Below are 18630 nucleotides of genomic sequence, written 5' to 3' on the forward strand. Positions count from 1 at the left end.
AGAATAACAAACTAGGTTATATGTCAACATGGTGTGTTATATTTATATTAGCCGCATATGATTTTCATTATTTTTATTGCAGGAATACTAAATGTAACAGCAAAAGATGTTGAAATAAACAACGAAGTAACAATTGTATGCCCACTTCCGGGGGTTACTTTCCCGAAATGGACTGGTCCAGCTACACTAGCTACACCTTTAACGGATGGCCAAACAATCAACGAACCGGGCATTGAATGGGATGGATGACAAGAACCTTAAGATACTGAGTGTGGAGACAAAACATACAGGACAATACTCATGTTCTTCTGGTGATAAAGAGGGACTTGCCGAGGGGATTAATGTACTAAGTGAGTTTATTGATCGCTTTTCTGTAACAAAAAAGTTTTAATAAGATCTATTTTTCTTGGTAAAAGGTGTCCATCACAACAATGGAATCTGACATTGATATTTGGTTCTTTCAAATGTATTTCATTAGATATTATGCAGAAGCAGAAGAACTACATTATAAATGATTTTATAATTTCTCTATGTTCACTTACAGCATATAACGTAACAGTTTCCTTTTTGAATGTCGACAAAGAAGATGTTACCAATACTGAACGATTAGTAGGAGAGATTGATAAAAATATGACCGTCACATGTCAAGCAAATGGCGGCAATCCTGCGCCTGATGTCACTATTGTATTTGATGATGACGCCACAAATGCACCAGCTATAGGACCCGTGACAATAATAAAAGAAATGAAAGAAGAAAATACATACCAAGGTATCTATTCACAGTCTCTTATGAACATACTTTATCACATCGAGTCTCCTAAAAAAACCAAACACTGCGTTCATTATTCCTGATTAATTTCAGCTGTACAGATCTTTTACAATAAGTTTTGTATGATTAGAAAATATTAAGCAAAGGAATACATTTACGTTGTACGAAATTCTGTAAACCAATGATATGCGACATAACAGAAGAGACATACTATATTTTTAAATACTTATCATTTACTGACTTTATTCTGTTGGTACAAGATATATCAACTTTTTTGTTTCGTTAGAAATATTGAAATATGGATAGGAAGATCAAAATCAACAACAAAGTTGTTAAACCTTTCTTATATTTGATACATAAGTGAGCCACTAGTACGGTACTATAGAAATTTTCACAGTGTCATATGACATGACCAAATCAGAGCGGTAAAAAAGGAACAACTCGGTCAAAGTGTTTGCATTTTAAAGTTTCTAAAAATTGCATTTACAGTTAACGCAAGTGTAACATTTAATGCAAATGGATCTGTCGATTACAAATACATCATCTGCTCAGCTTCTTATCCGGACAAAAACTCAACAGATGGGACAATTTTGATATATTTATTGCGTAAGTATAAACAATATTATGTGTTTTAGTATTATAGAGATAACACATTCAAATGAAATATACATGTAGTTTATACATTTAGTTTACGCATGCTTATGGCAAATACCTAAGTTTATGAACTAAATTCCCATTTTATTTGATATAATAACTTTAAATATTGATATCACATGACACCTTTTATGGAAGTCAGGGAAATATAAACATACATTTGAAAATGAGCATGAATATTGTAGAACGGACTTGTACCTTATTCACTCTGGACAAAACCTTCCATCATTTTAAAAATTTATTTCAAAGTATGTACTGGCTGAATAGGGAACAATGCAGACAATGAACAGACCGCATGGATATACCAGGTGATCTTGGTATGCTCTTGTTGCATGGTATAAATAGTTGCCGCCAGCAGGCTAAGGATTAAAATTTATTGTTCTTCCATTTAAACAATCATCAAGTATATCTGTTCCTCGTTTCAGGACCACCTCTGATGAGAGCTTTGACGATTTCCAAGTTCCCGTCATTGACATCAAACCAGATGAAGCTAAGCTGTGACACGACTAGTAGGCCTGAAACACAACTCAAATGGTTAATAGATGATAAAAATATCACGGAATCTGGACTTAATATTGAGGAAGACAAGCCTGAATGTATTGAGGTAAATCATATTGTCTATTTGAGATAAATGGACAATGTTTAAGTAGGAAATACGGCAATTTCAAAAGCTTCCTCGAATGAAGGATATGACAAATATCTACCAGCCTCATTATTACAAAAGGAACTTGAAGGTTTATGAGTAGAATGTTATATTCGAGACGATGTTAAGATATAAGGTCTAAAAACCTTAAAATACATTTTCTATGTTAAAAAATCTTTTTATTTACATTTAGTTTTGTATTTTGATTATGATCAATACCATAATATAGTTCACAATAATCAACAATATTACATATTATTAATTATACCAACATGACACACTCTTTCGGGTTAATACAAAATTAAAATTGGTGGCTATGCATCAATCAAAACAAGACCTTTTTTGTCAAGAAAAGGGAGGCAACATCTATTAACCAGCTGTTACCTTTTTTTTAAGAAAAGGGAGGCAACTCCTATAAACCATCTGTGCAGTACTTGTTGAAATTGTTTTAAAACACTCAATCAAACTAAAGACGTCAGACATTTCAAAACGTAAACAATTTCTTTACAGGATAGTGCAACTCATATTTTTACATGTATGTCAAATATAACGATCAATGATATAAAGAAAGAAGACAATGGTAAATCAATCTATTGTGAGTCTAATTATCGCGACGATGTGACGAAAACATCACCAGCAAAAATCAGTCTTCCGTGTAAGTATGCTTCGAACTGACCTTGATTTTATTTAAATATTTTGTTTTAAGTGAAACAACGAAGTTGCAAGATAAAAAGAACAAAATGAACAACATCCAAAAGGCATCAGAAAAGAATTAACAACAATAATAAAAGAATAATAACACACGCTGACCTTATTGCTTCTTAGTACAAATAAACGGTATCATAAAACTTACGGATTTCGTGAAGCTCAAATAGATTTTTACTTTGATCTTTATTCTTTATGAAACTATTTCAGACCGAGCGACAAACATAGTTATCTCTGGAAACACAAGCGGTGTTGTAAACAGCGTTGGGAAGGTCACGCTGACCTTAACCTGCGCAACTGATGCTGCAAATCCAGCAGAAAAACTTAACTGGTATATTGGGTCTGAAAAGACGGAAATAAATAGCACGTATCCTGTTGTTGAAGTTGATGAAATGTATGATGGTAAAAACGTATCTCAAGACATAGACATTGTCGCAGACCGGACAATGAATAAACAGGAAGTGTCGTGTTGCGCTGATCCAGATCTATGCACAATGGTGACATTAGATATACAGTGTAAGATTGACAGACTTGATTTATTTTGTTGTAATTTAATGCATTTACGGTTCACTTTTGCATGTTTTCATTATTTTGTTACTTTTCAACTTGTATACAAACTATTTGAATTTATCACATTGTCATTATGGCAAAAAACACATTTAAAGAAGGTAAGGTATCCCTACACTAGTGCCAGTTTTCGTTAGATATCTTCTTATTAGTTTTGTCTTTCCTTTTCTTAAGGTAGGATCATTACGCCAGGAAACATTTTGTAATTGTTTTCACATTGAAAATGTTTTTATAAACATTATTTGAGTCTTAGAGCATGTGTTCTGAATGTGTTTTTATTTTTATAGATCCGCCAATATTGCTTGCTCCACAGCTAAGTCATTACCGGGCTTACACCACTGACAATATATCTATACCATGTATAGCAGACAGTAGTCCTGTCGCATATATTGCCTGGTTTAGAATGGAAGGCCAAGAGTCTGTGCATATAAGCAATAACACGGATGATCCATCAAATATATTTTATCTTCAGGTAAAAAAGAAACATATTTTACATAATTATTTAATGTATTTATCATTATATTATTTTTTCATCTTTCCGGAGAAAAGTGATGTGACAAAGATCCATTTAATTACTCTTGTCATCATTATTTTGGATAAAATTAGACTCTATATTTCAATATTTTATTTCCCTAGGTAGTAAATATATCAAGCACAGATGCAACTACATATGAATGCAAAGCTTGGAGCCAATTACAAGATATAAGTAAAGCAGTTACTAAATTAACTACACTAACAGTATATGGTACGTGACTTATATCTTATAATAAAGTGTATTCCTTAAACATTTATAATGCGAGACAAAGCAAAGCCTGAGTGAAAATAGTGGAATTTTTACTTCTATACTCGTATATAGTACATTAAAACAATTTAATTTCTGTATATAGGCGTCATTCACATAGCGTTTGATTTCCTTTCAATTTCAATTGGTTTTGTCTATTGTTTTCACGTTTATGACACACACTTTTCTTTACTTTGGAACTATAGTTCCTTTTCATGGCATGAAAGGGAAATTATAATGACAGGCTCAATCAAATCGATTGTATTCTTTAATTTTACCGTTTGATTGGTTTCTTTCGGGTTTGAATGTTGTCTGTTTAATTATAGCGATTTCTTTATGTTAATATGTTCGTCATTGGCAATGTTCAAACTTATTTTGTTTTTGTTTTGGTATGGCAGGTATAGTGAAGTATGAGAGCTATTAAAAGTTGATGCGTACTTCATCTTCGTTTCGTTGTATTTTTTGGTTCATTAACGGACAAAAAATCAAATCCAGTTGGCAATGTCCCAGAGTTTTATTGCTATTAAGATATTTTTCTATTTCCAGTTTTTGTCTGTACTATTTTCATTGTAGAAAAACCTGCTGAGCCTATAATGGAAACTACTTTCGACGCTGATAAATTCTACATAGAAATTAAAACCGGCACTGATGCACCGGATATACCTCGAAAATTTTATATTCAGTACAAAAAGGTTGACGAGGAAGCATGGCGAGAGGTGGACACGGCCTATGACGATACATTACCTGGTCAAGAATCAACAACTTACAGTTATGGTTTCAAAAAAAGTAACCTTGATCCTGACTGTGAATATGAAGTTAGAATAAAGTCTGTGGATGATTATGGATTAATATCATATACAGCAAAGTCTTCTTTTAGAACGGACAGTAAGTGTTATTTGTTGCTTAAATATATAGAGGCTATCAAATGAGTGTATATTGAATGCTAAATTTATTGAATGAGTTGAATAAAATCATATTACGCAAGTCTGTGGCGAGCATTATATTACTTTATTCAACGAGTTTAATTAACTTTGTAATGAACCTACACGAATTTTAATATTCCATTTATCATATAATTAAGCTAAATTTAAAAAAGAAGCATTTTTTATTGTAATTTTTTTTGTAACCATTGCAACTTTTTTAAATTTCGCTTCCGGGGAATCAGCTTGTTTGTACTGCCTCTTTTTATAAAAACTTTAATGGCTATGATTGAAGGTTTGTGCACCCTTTTCTGCTTTAAACTAGTACCCGGAATTATTTTTTCTACTTCTATGTTACATGTTTTAACTTGTTATACGCCCTTTCCCGATATGTCTGGTCCGTTATCAAAAAGTATTCAGCGTAGATAATTAAATATCTTTAAAATCCATGATTTCATTTATGTTCATGGTGCACTTGTGTGATACCTGTTTAAACTTGTCAAAAACTGTTCTCTCCCGATATGCAATGTCCGTGATCAAATGTAAAAGAATGATATTCAACGTAAACAATTGAATGTTTCTTTTTTAACTTAAAATAACCCATAATTAAGTAATTAAGCCCCGTACTTCACTTCAGTGTTGTTATACTTTCTGGTCCTTCGGGATCATTGTACCAGCACTATTAAGTGTTGAGAATTGAGTACCGCTCAAGCCGGTGCTAGGGGGCGTGAGGGATGTTGCACGTATTCATTATCCCTCATGTACAGACTCAATCAAACCGAGTTTGCAATTCTCTTGTAATTTTGTTGTGATTAATGCTTCCGAGGGATCACTTTGTTTCCAGAATTTATTTTCATTGTAATGCACACACAAAAAAACAACAACAAATAATTCGATTCTCTGAATCTGTTCAAAATTATTTTCTTGATTAATCATAATTATTAGAGCCGAACAACTTTATTTATCCTTTTTCTAGAAGAAGTCGTAACATCTGAGGAGGAAATGGTGAGCATGACGAAATATAGAAACGCCATCCTCATCTCCGTGTTCGCCACAGCTGGTGTCTTCCTCATCATTCTTACCATTTTTGTGTGTGCTGTGAAAAGAGGGAAATGTAAGTAAATTATAACAAAATGCTTTAGTTTCTTTATAATAAAAACTTGTAACATGATACTAGTATATCTAAGTTAACAAGGTGAGATGGTGTGCTAGAAAAATGAATAAGTTGTTTGAAAAAATATCGCAGATACATTATATATGTTAGTTTACTACGAATTAATTTCCAGATAAGCAACGATTTGCTTTGCTTGTAGTTTCGAACGTTTATTTAGTAAAGCTCAGTGTTCAATTGAGTGCTATTCAGAATGTTAAGGGTTGTGGAATCAGTTAAAGTCCTTCGGTAAACCTTCTGTGTCATTTAGTCTTAGAAATCAATCGAAAAAGACAGACAAGGCAGACGATGACCGGGAACAGGGCAGATACAAGTAGATTAAATCAGAAGTGAAAATTTCTTGAATGAAAAATGTAGTTACTAAACTAAATAAATAATACATAAGAGTTCCTAGCGCAAGTCAGCTTTATGTGGAAAAATGTATAACTACTACCGTCCATGAACAGGCTCAATCAAACCTTTCAACTTTGCCGTGTTCGGTTTTCTTTAGGGATTCGTCTTTTTCTATTTCATTATCATATTTCTAACCACCCTGAAAAAAAACACGTATATCAAGCTAATTAATCCGTGATGATATAACTGAATCGCAAAATATGTTACCTTTAATTGCAACACTTTTTACAGTTCAAGGACATTCCTAAAATTGTGTTATATCTTACAATCATTATTTGATTGATTGTATATAGAGCTATATGTAATTTTCTTAACTAGTTGGTTTTTTATTGCTTTATTGCCTCAGTTTCAATAAATGTAAGATGTACCAGTATTTTCGATTCTATGCTAAATTGTCTCAAATTTAGAACACATAATTTGCTAATGAAACAAAATATTTTACAGGTTGTAATACAATTCATTTCTTGTAAATAGAATATATACTAAGTTACTATGACAATTAATTGATTTAATTCAAAACGTAAGTTCTAGCTGCTGTTTACTCGAACTTTTTATATTTTTGAGATAACACTATTTAAAAAAATTCGAAATGAACATTCTTCAAACATTTTAATTTTGGCAGCATCTCAGTAGAAAAGTAAGTTATTCAATAATTCCCCTGCTTTTAATTTTCATTATGAAATAAGTTCAAAGTCTATTGTTTCCTGTTAAGTCTAAACATTTCAAATTGGAACAGCATGTATTAAACTATTCAATACTAATACTTAAGTTCCTTCTTGGGAGTAGATATAAAATTGAGAACAAAAACAGCAAGACAAAGGCAACGTTCACAGGACGCTGTCCTCGACACAAACCAGCCACAACAGCAGGGTATATGTTGCAAAATAAAAAAGTGAATGTTCCATGCGGGGTGTAGGGGATAGGTGCATTAAGTTGAAGTACTTGCAACCTATTTAACCGCTGGATGCCATATGATGACCACTTTTCAGTTTCATATATTTCAACATGAATTTCATTATTTATTTGCAATTTAATACATTTCTTCTCACCAAGAGGTGTAAATTTACTAACATATATTAGGCTTACCATTAGAAAAAACATAAAATAATTAATGACGCATTATCATAAATGTATTAGAGTATGAAATATGTTATTGAAACAAATTACACATTTACATTTATTTAGATGAATATTCATGTATATATATGTTTTCTTTTACCTTTTTATTTTTATCTTCTTCATTTATTTCTTTATTTAGCGCACTTAGTTACATATAAAGGGAAGTAATATAAAGGGATAAAGGTGTCTGCGTGATACGGGTGTTATTGCCCTTCACACAAGAAGAAAAAAACAAATAAAAAAAAACTTTCTTGGATTTATATTTTGATAATTTTGATCGTTCATTTCAGAATATGAAAGTAGACCTAAAACTGTTATTAAACCATTTAATTAAAAGGACAAAAATGATGAAAATGTCAAAGACCCCCTTAACAACGCCAGGAATCTTAAAATATTTCTTAATTTACATAAATTTACATAAATAAAAACAAATACGAATAGTCTGTCTAACTTGGTGATTCAGTTTTAACTGTTCATATGCTGTTGACACCATTTTTTCATACATGACAAATTAATGTAGTGGTAATATAGTATACTTGTTTTTGTTTTGTTTTGCAGGTGGGAGCTTCAACAGCAGTAAATCGTAAGTTCTTCTTAAAAGTATTTCTCTGTTATCCATATTTTTTCAGATATAAATCTAGAAAATAATTATCTTCATGTAATGTGTCAGCTATAGATTAAATATACACCCTTGTGTATATTATGAATAGATCTCCATCATTCGTTCGACTTCAAACCACTTGCCCCTCACTGCAGTGGGTTTGCCTTCCACTATCGGTTCTACTCACGTGTATAAAAAAGTGCACGAAGGGGTCACCTGAGGTCATCAGTTAAGCTGGAGAGTCCCCATAATTATGATCTTTATCTTGTTGGTTAAAAACGAAAAAAGATACTATTAACGTCAAATTTAAGTAACTTGTGTGACTTCATCTTTTTTAAAGGCAAGGACAGGATCTTTCACCTATACCTTTTTATTGTTCCCTCATTACAAATGCGTGTTTAATAGCTTACGCAACAAAGTGAGTTAATAAATGTGGCATAGAGGAATAAAATAGTGAACGTTTGAAATTCAACTCTTTAATAACACAGCAAATATTACTAAGGATTTCATCCCATCAAAGTCAAATTGATTGACTATGAGAATCATTCTTTAGACTTAGAAAATAAAACATACACAAGCATGACGTTTTTTATTTGATTTTATTCAAGAAAAAAAGGGGGTCAAGCTAGGGCACCATATCACTTCAAAGTGTATTTTACACCATTTTAAGAAATTAGGGCAACATATATTCATTTGTAAAACAGAAGTTTTTGTCGTTTTGTCGGCAAGAAACCTTTGTCATTAGACTGACAAGTACTATCTTTTACAAATACGTCTTTTTGTTTACGCTTGTGTTTGTTAAAAATAATAATACATAAATAATTTTATTGCAAGGCACACTTTTATTCATTTTCTTTTATTTCAGGTATGTAATGTGAAGAAATCTAAATAACATAAAGATACCATAAAAACTAGTAATTACGTCTTCAACGGAATGGTACCTTTTGCTGAACATTTCGATCGAGATTATCATTATTGTGCAATATTTTGTAACACACCAGGGTGTTTGATTTTAGAATTAAGATATCGCAACTTGTTTATTTACATAATTTAACTGTTTCGGTTAACGACGGAATGGAATGTTCAAATATTCTCATAACATCAATTTCAATATCATTTGTACTTTAAACGTGTTGTACTTTAAGTATGTTGCATAGTCGTTATGGAAACGAAAGATAAAATTGCGTTTCAAGATAAATGTATTGTCATATTTCTATATTTTCGAAACATTACCAGGCAAAGTAATCGAAGTTATAAAAAGGATTAAAATCAAATATATTTCAAGCAAGTCACATATACTGCCGAACTGTATTTTATACATTGTAATCTATAAGAAGAAGGCCTTTATAAGCTCAGACCTTTTACAACAATTCATGGCTGTATAGTGTACATAAATTATTGATATAATTTCTATTTATACTGTTAAGCTGTTCGAAATGAACTATATTTAAAGAATTTAAAGTTAGCGTACAATCATCTACTTTAATTTGGTCATTTTTTTTTGCTAAACTTCCGATAAATTTATATATATAAATACCATAAAACAATTGTTGAAGATATAATTATGTAAATACGTAGTCGTAAAGAAATAGCTCAAGCAAGGAGTACTTACATAATGGCTTGCCTGAATAAATAATGTTGTTTACTTTAATTATAATATAAATAATGTCTCGTGAAATTCTACTCTTCTCACTTACATCCAAATATAATATTTTTCGAATCTATTCGGGTTCATTGATTTTGATTGTCCTCGAAGAATAATTCGTATAAGGTGGATAAGAAAGAGAATAATTTATGAGATTTTTAATCAAACTGTTTAAGATATATATAAATAGAAATATATTATAGTATTGGTATAAGTAAAATTTCATGTGATGTTTTGATTTTGTTAGAATATATAGAATATACATGTATAAGGACTGTGTACATATCTATCAGTATTAGCGGGGTTATCACAAATTGCATTTATTTTAGAATTTTCAAAAATATTAAAAACGTTTTTGTATCTTTTCGCTTGTTCATTATAAATTTTTATGATTATATTGGTTAAAAGATTGACTAGTGCTCGAATAGTAGTGCTTGCAGAGACCTTCAGAAAAAATTGTTTAAGTATACATGTAACGCTTAGGACCCGAATGTAGACAAACCAAAAAAAGTGCTTATTTTGTATACGGTGGTGGATTATTTAGTTTGTACATTTACGATAAACTTTGACAGAATGCTCGCTTTTATTTGCTGCTTGCCATATTTATTTATGAATACATTGTATTTAAGTTATAATAAACATGTTTATGCACATTTAATTGTTTGAATTCTTCACAAATTTAATAATCATGTCGGACGTACTTAATTCAATAAAACAGCGGATATTATGACAATTTTTATCTCACTTTTTATAATATTCATCGCAGATTGTAATAAATTGAAAGACAGATCAGTATAAAGTTTTCTTTAAAATTATTTTTTGCTTGACAGACCTTATGTCAAGAATTTATTTTTTAAATGCTAGGAAGGAACATTCATCTATGGTCAATTTAAATGGATTCTGTACGTATATTTATATTGACTCAATTAGGTGCCTTATATCACCAATATATAGCATGGATTTAAACCGTTCTTTAATATTATTATAGCCAATAGCATATTGTGTGCCTTTGAAATGGTTAACTCTAGAAACTACATTAAAATCGTGCTTTCAAAACTAACATGCAATGATATATTTTCTTATTTTGTGTAACTTTCGGCGAAGAACTTTTTAAAAAATTGTGCATCATTTTGTTATGTCATGTAAGGTTGATAATACGGTCATATTTAAGTTTTTGTATTTAACCATACTTGCAAGTCCCCTAGATGAATGGATTTTATATGATGTATGAGGAAATGTTTATGTGTAAATGACGCCTAGGGCTGATACACGAGGCTGTTTCATATTGCCAAATACAATTATTATATTGGTAAGCTAATATATATCAATGCCAAGCTGAAATATTGCCAAGCTGTTGTTGTGGAATAAGATGTTAGGCGAGACTTATGTCTTTGATGTATAATATTGCCAGCATATTGCTAGGCGGATATATCGTAAGGTTAAAGAGTTATAACTGAAGACCTGTATATGTTAGGTAGAGTTATAACTGCAGACTTGTAAATTGTTAGGTAGAGTTATAACTGCAGACTTGTATTTTGTAAGGCAGAGTTATAACTGCAGACTTGTACTTTGTTAGGCAGATATATAACTGCAGACCTGTATATTGTTAGGCAGATATATAACTGCAGACCTGTATATTGTTAGGCAGTTATATAACTGCAGACCTGTATATTGTTAGGCAGTTATATAACTGCAGACCTGTATATTGTTAGGCAGTTATATAACTGCAGACCTGTACTTTGTTAGGCAGTTATATAACTGCAGACCTGCATATTGTTAGGCAGTTATATAACTGCAGACCTGTATATTGTTAGGCAGTTATATAACTGCAGACCTGTACTTTGTTAGGCAGTTATATAACTGCAGACCTGTATATTGTTAGGCAGTTATATAACTGCAGACCTGTATATTGTTAGGCAGATATATAACTGCAGACCTGTACTTTGTTAGGCAGATATATAACTGCAGACCTGTATATTGTTAGGCAGATATATAACTGCAGACCTGTTTATTGTTAGGCAGTTATATAACTGCAGACCTGTATATTGTTAGGCAGTTTTATAACTGCAGACCTGTACTTTGTTAGGCAGATATATAACTGCAGACTTGTATATTGTTAGGCAGTTATATAACTGCAGACCTGTTTATTGTTAGGCAGTTATATAACTGCAGTCCTGTTTATTGTTAGGCAGTTATATATCTGCAGACCTGTATATTGTTAGGACGAGTTATAACTGCAGAGCCTGCAACCTTTTAAATTTTGGCGTTTTGTGCGATCTTTAGGAATTCCGTTTTTCTCTATTTTATACAATATTTCACGACTGACATATTGTTAAATTTGTTACTGATATTTTCAGAAATACATTATTTCAGAATTGTAAATTTTATTGCCAAACTAAACTTAAGGACAATGAAAACGCACGGTCGGGATAATTGCATTTTAACAAGTAAATTATATCTCTTTTAAATATTTTTTATCTGTTTCATAAAACCGAATGCATTCCGGTCATTTAGATACCAAAGTTATGAAGAATGGTTGCATTTTAATGAAGTTATTGCATTATAAAGACAGTACCTGAAAAATCAAAAGTAACACTTTTGGCTAATTGTGATAAGATTTCAAAAGAAAAACAGATTGAACCAATTCATGGTTACTTTATAAAATGAATTTTTTTAAACTGTTAATTATAAACTTGTTTTTCACACCTTTCTAGAAATGTTAGACACAAATGAGTAATTAAATCTTTATGAAGATGAATATTAAAATATTCCAATGGTCAGTTTTAGAAATCGTAAAAGCTCAATTGGATATTGCATATACACACTTTTCCTCTATAAAAGGTGCTAAATTTCAAACACTACTGAAGACTTGCTAGCAAATTGTATGCAAAGTTTTTACAAGGAAATAACCGCTGTGTTGATTTAGGACAGATTCAGTCTGGTCTATCGTACAAAAAAAAGCGCCAAACGTTTTGGTGTCCATCGGTCTACAATTACTCGGCTTCACCAGCGTTTTCGCTCTACACTACTGGCCGAATGGCGTCAGATTCCATAGGCGACTATCCGCACCGTAAGGTCTATAAGGCGACGATTTACATCTGTAAGAGACGCTGATGGAGGACATTGTCGTTTCTAAAGATCCCGACGGAGACATTACTAATAGACATTTAGGAGTGACTTTGTTTTCGATTTTCATTTTGGTTTTTGCCTTTGTTAAGTTTGCAGTACTGTGATTAAAAAGTGTGATTTTGTGATTTTCACATTAGCTTCTTCGATTTACTGCTGTACATTTGATTTCAAACATTTTGAATTATTTTCAGTTATTAAGTTTGCGTTTTGTATTAAAGATATGATATATATCTAATGGAATCGTAAGTGTTTTGTTTTTATGTAATAAAATGCATATAGTGCGGGCGTGCGTTTTCATTGTCCTTAAGTATATATTTTCAAAGTTGTTGATAATAATGGCAACATAATGATATAATGCTAGAACTGATAAATATTATTTATTGCTATCAAAGAAATAATCATAGTCGCTGATACACTATATTTTATGTTGTGTTTTTAATGTTTCAAATTTAAGATAACTTGTAAAATTGCATTGATAACTTTATATATTAAAATTTGACATGTTAAGCTATGTTTGTTATATATTGACGCATAATTATGCGGTCAGAACATCAACAAAGTTATTTGCCAATTTTCTCAGATCGCTAGCTTTAAAACGTGAATAAGACTTTAAAGTATCAAATGTATTGCCGTGTAAACTGAACCAGATCAAATTATTTCGGTGCAAGAGTGTTAGTTTTTGGTGCCCATTTTTGCCTTAAAAGTAATTGTTTCAAGAAAGTGGAAATGAAGGGGCATGTAAAATAATAGCACGGCATCAACTTGTTTATCTTGCTGGCTTAAGATTTGGGACAAATGTTTCACTAAAGAGGTAAAACCGCAATTACCTAATAGTGGTTTCAACCCAATGCATTAAAGTGGGTGAGGGAGTATTTTTATGTTAACTTTGCTAAACCATGACTTTTATATGAACCACATTTAGTGCACTTATTTTACAGGTTTATAAGATGTCAATAATCATGTCTGTTTTTGTTGTTGCTTTTAAATACGAATAAATATTTCAACCTGTTTTCGTTGTTCCATATATCCCATTGAATATCAATCTTGCTACTTAAAGGTACATTATGCACAAGGAATTTATCTTCTTTTTTTCTTTCATCATCAAGGGCAAACGTGTTTATAAATATGGTTACCATTGACTAAATTCTTGTGAAATTATATGTGACTTCGATACAAAATACTTATTCATTAAAACTGCCCTGATTGCCAAAACTACGAAAGAAGCAAGTTTTTCAAAGATGGCTCAAATATACAAGTTGAATTTTGGACACGCAAACTGGACACAACAAATAATAATAAAAGCATATTTAAAAATAATTGGTCTTCATCAAAATGAACGATGGTCATTTACATGCATATAAAGGCAAACCTTAACACTTTCAGATTAATAATATGAATTTCAAATTTCAAGTCATAGACACACCAATAGCAATTTGAGCCGCGTCACGACAAAACCAACATGATGGTTTTGCGACCAGCATGGATCCAGACCAGCCTGCGCATCCGCGCAGTCTGATCAGGATCAATGCTGTTCACTATCAGTTCCTCTACTTGTAATAGGGTTTGTAAGCGAACAGCATGGATCCTGATCAGACTGCGCGGATGCGCAGGCTGGTCTGGATCCATGCTGGTCGGAAACCCATTATGTTGGTTTTGTCATGACGCGGCTCATTTAATTCAGTCATCAGCTTTTCAATGTAACGTTTATCGTTCTAGTTAAGTTTAAGTAAGTTTTCATAACAGTAAGTATTTCACAATACATGACGTAGAAAATTGTGTGGATTGCGTACCGCATCGCCGCACGTGATAGGCTTCAATGCGACCAAAATGCGTTAATAAACCTGTTTTTGAGTTAAAAAAGTTATAAATATATCATTCACAACAAAAAATCATTGAAATTTCTCTTATCCTAACTTAAACTTAACTCTGCGTAAAATGCATTTAGAATTTTATACAAAATAAATCGTATGATTGCATTTCTCCCGTCTTTTTGTGTTTAAAACATATAACATTGTAGACTTATATTAACACTTTGACATTCCTTACATATTTAGCAATGATAACATAATGTCGAATGTACGTACCTACGCTGAATGAGAACCCGATCTTTCCCCTTGCATTGTGACTAAATCTATAGTGATAATGCAAGTAATCTATAGTGATAATGCAAGTTAACTTCTTCCATAATACTTCTGCAAATCTTTGCCACTTTGAGTAACAAATACGATCCTGACACATATCGTTCAATTCTATTCATTTATGCCTTAGAAACAAACACGTATACATTTCTTTAGATAGAGCAAACGTAAGTTTTGTAACTTTAAAATATGGGCTTTGGAGTATGCTTTTGTTTACCGATATTGACCTGAGACATTTGAATATCCAATGACCTTTAATGGTAATTATCAGATTCTGAAGTAAACCATATGGATATTTAAATGAATGATGAAACGATGTATAAAATTAGAATTGCCAGAAATCACTTGCCTCACTAGCACCGCTGCAATTGAAGTTCAAATGAATGAATGAATTTCATTATATTTTGCAAAACTTGACCTTGTGTGTTGTGCATGCGTATCACTATGTAGTCATACTTATTGAAATTAATTAAATGAAATAAATATGTATTTATCATAATTATGAAATTTAAAAAATGCGTGAATTGAAACTCACGATTCATCAAATCTTTCAAATAATTAAAATAAATAATAAAACTATTAGTATATGAAAACTACAAAGGTGCGAACTAGCAACTACGTGGTCACAATTCCGTCGTAATTATCACTTAGGCCATCGAGCAGTTCTTATTGATTTGATATCGAGATCTTTACAGTTATTAAAATCCTAAGCGTAAATTATAATGAATTACGAAATCTAACGAAAACCCTCCCATACATTAATGAGTCTAAGGTCAATATTACCAAACAAAAAAAAATGTTACCTGAATGAAGTCGCGCTTAATACAACAAAATTATTTGTTTCACAAGTAGCAAAATGTAAACAAAGAAGTATTATGACGTCCATGCAAAATACTAAATCACTAAATGTACTTATTGCCAAAAATCATTCACGTAATCGGCCAATTAGCAACTTTTTTAGAACTTATAAATACATAAAAAACGTAAACTTTTGGGAAATAAAAATAAAAACACTTTTTTGTTAATTATTGGCCTTCAAACAATTTTATTATTGATCATATTTAACGAAATTAAATTGACGGTAAAATGTTTTATTTTCAACGTTATAAAATAATAAATCATAATGGGACTTAAAAGTGTGGTGAACAAGTACCCAAACTCTATATTGATTTCATAGAAAAATGCTATGGATTGTTTGCAATCATACGATGGCTCCGTCGGACACACCTTTATCATGGTGTTATGTGTATTGTTTAGTGCAACAGTATCTTAGCTTTTCTAAATGGTATAAGGCATATGCCTTCTGATGATAAATGTTTTTATACCACTTTCCTAGTGTATCAGTTCAAATAAGGCAATAACCAACACAGTTTATTTGTGCACTTAACTTACAGGTATATAAACTATCACAACGTTTCTCGCATGATCAAACCAAGGCTGACAGTTAAATAAGGTATGCATTTGTAATAATGTTTAATTTTTAAATAAACATTTTGCAATATATATGGGTTAGGTGCAGTCATCCTTACAAACTTGTCAAGATAAAATGTACTTTATAGACTGATAATTTAGCATTAAGTATAATATGAAACTTCATTTTTCAAGCAGCAGAAATGTAAAAATTTGAGGATTGAAAAAGTTATTTACAATACTAAATTATATACACATACAAGTCAAAGTCACTTATTTGAAATGAATACATTTCATAATTAATATAAGCATAAGTTAAATCATAAAAGAATCAACCATATATGCCAAATTTTAGTGGCCTTATTATTCATTCTTAATTTCATCGCGAACACAAATATAGTAAAATTTTCCTGTCAGATATTAAAATCATATTAATGTATGAATCGTACACTGCATTGCTTCCGTTACACTATTTTTAAATTATAATAAAACAAAATGTGTCCTGCACTCCATTTCTCCATCAAGAGAATCCTCCTCTATACTTTTCTTCATCTAGATAATCCTCCTGCACTCCATTTGTCATCTAGAGAATCCTCCTCTATACTTTTCTTCATCTAAATAATCCTCCTGCACTCCATTTGTCATCTAGAGAATCCTCCTCTATACTTTTCTTCATCTAAATAATCCTCCTGCACTCCATTTGTCATCTAGAGAATCCTCCTCTATACTTTTCTTCATCTAAATAATCCTCCTGCACTCCATTTGTCATCTAGAGAATCCTCCTCTATACTTTTCTTCATCCAAATAATCCTCCTGCACTCCATTTGTCATCTAGAGAATCCTCCTCTATACTTTTTGTCATCTTGATAATCCTCATGCATTCCATTTCTCCATCTAGAGAATCCACCTCTATACTTTTCTTCATCTCAATAATCCTCCTGCACTCCATTTCGTCATCTTGTTCGGTACGAACACTTCAAAATGATTGATCCCTAAATCGGCATAAATACTTCAAAATTTGTAACACATATCTAGGGATAAATACATCTGAATTCGTGATACATTTTTTATGCTGGTATACAGTTTTCTATATAAGTGATACACATGTACCTTACTTGGTGAGAACTCGAAAACAAATGAGTGATATATACTTCGACATTTGTAAATTTAAATAAAATATGCATATGCCGGTATCTCAAAACTTCTATGAGTGAAACATACACTAGTGTAATGGAGAAAAGTGACCCCATTAACAAAATGACCCCAAGTCATTATTCTATATAAAAAGTAACCACTTTTTTCCATTGAATATGACTAACCTAAAGAGAAATGACTCCCTCAGACACATATGGAATAATTGACCCACATCTAATCGATATTCACCTTGGGCCAGTCTCTCAAAGCTCTGTTAAATTTAACCGTCTGTTAAATAAACTAAGACATTTAAATTTAATCTTTGTGTTAAATTCTGTTGCTCAAATTTAACTCTCATTTTAACGTTAACTTTAACGGCTGAATCTGTCTGTTAATTTAATCGAGGATTGAACCTCCGTTAATATTTAACAGAGCAATCCTAGGAATGTTTCTGTATGTGTGTTGTCTATTTTTATGCATTGACAGTCGTATTTAAATGAAACATATGCAAATTATCAAAAAAGATATAATGAAGAAACAAATTTAACCAATTCTTTATAGTTCATTTTTCTCCAATTGAAATTTCTTCAATTAAAACATGACATTTTTTAAATGTATTTAATCATTACCATAAATTATTTGTTTTTGTTCAGGTTTAAAACACACAATTATACTTTGAATGAATAAAATAAGATATTTCAATTTTAAGTGTCTATTAAAACAACTATGCGTGGATGTTTTTCTGTAACAATATTAGGTCTACATCACTATTTTCTAACTAGTGTTAATTGGAATTCTGAGATATCTTAAAAAATAATCAATCCAAGCAAAAATTGTAACGATAATTGGTT

At 31.3% G+C, this 18630-nt stretch overlaps 1 protein-coding gene and 1 long non-coding RNA gene across 4 annotated transcripts in view; one reads left to right on the top strand and one right to left on the bottom strand.

Moving 5' to 3' along the window:
- LOC132714906 (uncharacterized) overlaps positions 1–11550 on the top strand; it is a 32132-nt gene extending 20582 nt beyond the window's left edge. For 2 of the 3 annotated variants that reach the window (XM_060697823.1, XM_060697824.1), the window contains exons 2-13: positions 83–350; positions 545–769; positions 1259–1375; positions 1849–2027; positions 2577–2721; positions 2982–3287; positions 3626–3810; positions 3975–4083; positions 4693–5004; positions 6016–6153; positions 8281–8305; positions 9189–11550. In XM_060697823.1, coding sequence (XP_060553806.1) covers positions 206–350; positions 545–769; positions 1259–1375; positions 1849–2027; positions 2577–2721; positions 2982–3287; positions 3626–3810; positions 3975–4083; positions 4693–5004; positions 6016–6153; positions 8281–8305; positions 9189–9201 — 1899 coding nt within the window. In that variant the 5' untranslated portion in view covers positions 83–205 and the 3' untranslated portion in view covers positions 9202–11550. Of the gene's footprint in view, positions 1–82; positions 351–544; positions 770–1258; positions 1376–1848; positions 2028–2576; positions 2722–2981; positions 3288–3625; positions 3811–3974; positions 4084–4692; positions 5005–6015; positions 6154–7225; positions 7241–8280; positions 8306–9188 lie in introns of all 3 variants that reach the window. The other variant, XM_060697826.1, reaches the window with a different exon arrangement.
- Positions 10968–13892, bottom strand: LOC132714907 (uncharacterized). The gene is made up of 2 exons (XR_009623627.1): positions 11565–13892; positions 10968–11429 (listed from the first exon to the last, which is right to left on the bottom strand). It is a non-coding gene; the product is annotated as an uncharacterized LOC132714907 (long non-coding RNA).
- Between the last annotated feature and the right edge of the window lie 4738 nt (positions 13893–18630).

This window comes from Ruditapes philippinarum, unplaced genomic scaffold, assembly GCF_026571515.1.
Source record: "Ruditapes philippinarum isolate M1 unplaced genomic scaffold, ASM2657151v2 ctg633_1_1_1_1, whole genome shotgun sequence".
In the NCBI taxonomy this organism is placed as follows: domain Eukaryota; kingdom Metazoa; phylum Mollusca; class Bivalvia; order Venerida; family Veneridae; genus Ruditapes; species Ruditapes philippinarum.